At 49.7% G+C, this 1972-nt stretch overlaps 1 protein-coding gene across 1 annotated transcript; it reads right to left on the bottom strand.

Moving 5' to 3' along the window:
- Positions 1-450: 450 nt before the first annotated feature.
- On the bottom strand, positions 451-1269 carry LOC120838627. Its single transcript, XM_040208624.1, has one exon. The coding sequence runs from the start codon at positions 1267-1269 to the stop codon at positions 451-453; it is 819 nt and encodes a 272-aa protein (XP_040064558.1).
- Positions 1270-1972: the final 703 nt, after the last annotated feature.

Here is a 1972-nt window from a genome sequence, read left to right as displayed (position 1 = left end):
CTGGGTTGTTGAGCGTTTTTCCCGGCTTGGGCAGCATGGTTACATGCGCTTCCTTCCATGCAAGCGGTATTTGGCCAGTCTCCCATACTCGGTTGATGATCTTTAGAAGTTCTGTTTGGTGGTTGTTCGGTAGATTTCGTAGGATGCCATATGTGATTTTGTCAGGTCCCGGGGCAGTGTTGCGCCGTAGCAGCTGTAGGGCCATTTGAAGTTCCGCATGGGTAAATGAAGAGTTTATTCGTGTCCTCTGAAGTATTTGCAGCCGGAATGTCGATGGGCTGTGGGTCAAAAGCTGGATAGGAAGTTTCCCGGATCTCCTTGATAAAATCTTTCATCGTACAGCCTGTTTGTAGCTGGTAGCGTTGCAGGGCGTGTCGTGGCTTCGGTTGGCCAAGCAATGCTCGAAACATGTGCCACACCCTGGCGGTGTGCAGTTGCCCGTTCATTTCGTCACATAATTGGTTCCAATATTGCATTGCTAAGTGCTCTGCGTATTGTTGACTTTCTTGTGTAATCTCGTATATTCTTTGTATGCTTGTTCTTTTTCCAACGTTGGATTAAGCATCGTCGTTTAGTCCAAAGGGCTAGAAGATAGTTGTCGACATGGGGGTGGTCTTCAGTTTTGCATATCGTCTTCGTATGCTTCTGGATAGTAGTGTGGATGAGTCGCGTCCATTCCTCCGGGTCGTCGACTGGATCATTGCAGTCCTCAAGTTCCCTGCGGGCTTTGGGCCAGTTCACGATTTTTGCCCGGTTGCAGTTGGCAATCGGTGCTCCGCGTTTCTTACGCAGTTGGATTTGGATCTCCAGGATATAATGGTCACTTCCCAGAGAATCTTGGGTGTTTTCCCATGTCGCCGGGAGATGGCTCCTGATCCATGTGAGATCGGGTATTGTATCTTGTTCTTGTGCCGTGCCGATTCTTGTAGCTTGGGTAGTATCGTTCAGTAGCGTGAAGTGCTGATTGCTTTTGAGGTTGTCTAATTTGCGGCCTAGTGAAGTTGTTTGAGTATATCCCCATGCGGCGTGGTGGCTGTTAAAGTCCCCCAACAGAAGTGTGGAACGCTGCCTGCTGGGCCTGGCTTGTATAGATCTGAGTTGTGCCACGGTGAAGTCCTGTTGATTTGGAATCCAGTAACAGTTGACAATATCGAGCGTGTGTTGACCGATGTCTGACCGTGTAGCAACGTGCTCCACGGTGTGGGTATTCATGTGTGCCGTCTCTATTTGGATGGTTGGAATGGATTTTCTCACGTATGTGGTTGTCATGGTTGGGATGTTGGGTACGATTGTGCCTCTTTGCTTTTGGCGGATACTTGGTTCCGCAAAGTGGTTGTAGCCACGTATTGGGAAAATTCCCCTAGTTTCCTGGAATACGATGATATTGGGCTCAGTCGCCGTGAGAATCATGTGTTGCAGCAAGTGCTCCTTCTTTCGACGCAAGCCTCTGCAGTTACATTGCCAGATTATAAGTGTCTGTGGTACTGTTGTGTGCTGACGTGGTGTCACTTGTGTAGGGTTAGTTGTCATTCTGGTGTTCTACGGGCTGTATCGCGGGGCGTTTGTGTGGTTGCGCCTTCTCTTTTAGGGCCTGTATACGACTTTATAGAGCCTCAAATTGTTGTGTGTAAGGGGCAAGTGTTGTGCTTATGACGTGTGTAAGTTGCTCCCTGATTATGCGTTCAAGAGTGTGCTCTACTGTTTGCTGGATTATCTGTTTGAGCTGGGCAGTGAAAGCTTCAGAGTAGAGAAGAGATGGAGGTGGGTGGGAGGGAGTGGGTATTGGGTTGTGAGGTGGGAGAGCTGGACCACTCAAAGGATCTGTCGCTGTTGACTGCGACGAATGGGGTTCGATGACCGGCAGGGGTGGCCATTCCTTCCGCAAAGTTTCAAATATTGTGGTCTCCGTTGCTGATTCTTGAGAGTTGTTGCGGGTACGCCGGAATGGTGCCGACGCCACCCGGGCGGCTGG

Source organism: Ixodes scapularis, unplaced genomic scaffold, assembly GCF_016920785.2.
Source record: "Ixodes scapularis isolate PalLabHiFi unplaced genomic scaffold, ASM1692078v2 PGA_scaffold1__304_contigs__length_218370807, whole genome shotgun sequence".
Lineage (NCBI taxonomy): Eukaryota > Metazoa > Arthropoda > Arachnida > Ixodida > Ixodidae > Ixodes > Ixodes scapularis.
This window is presented reverse-complemented; position numbering and strand designations above follow the sequence as displayed.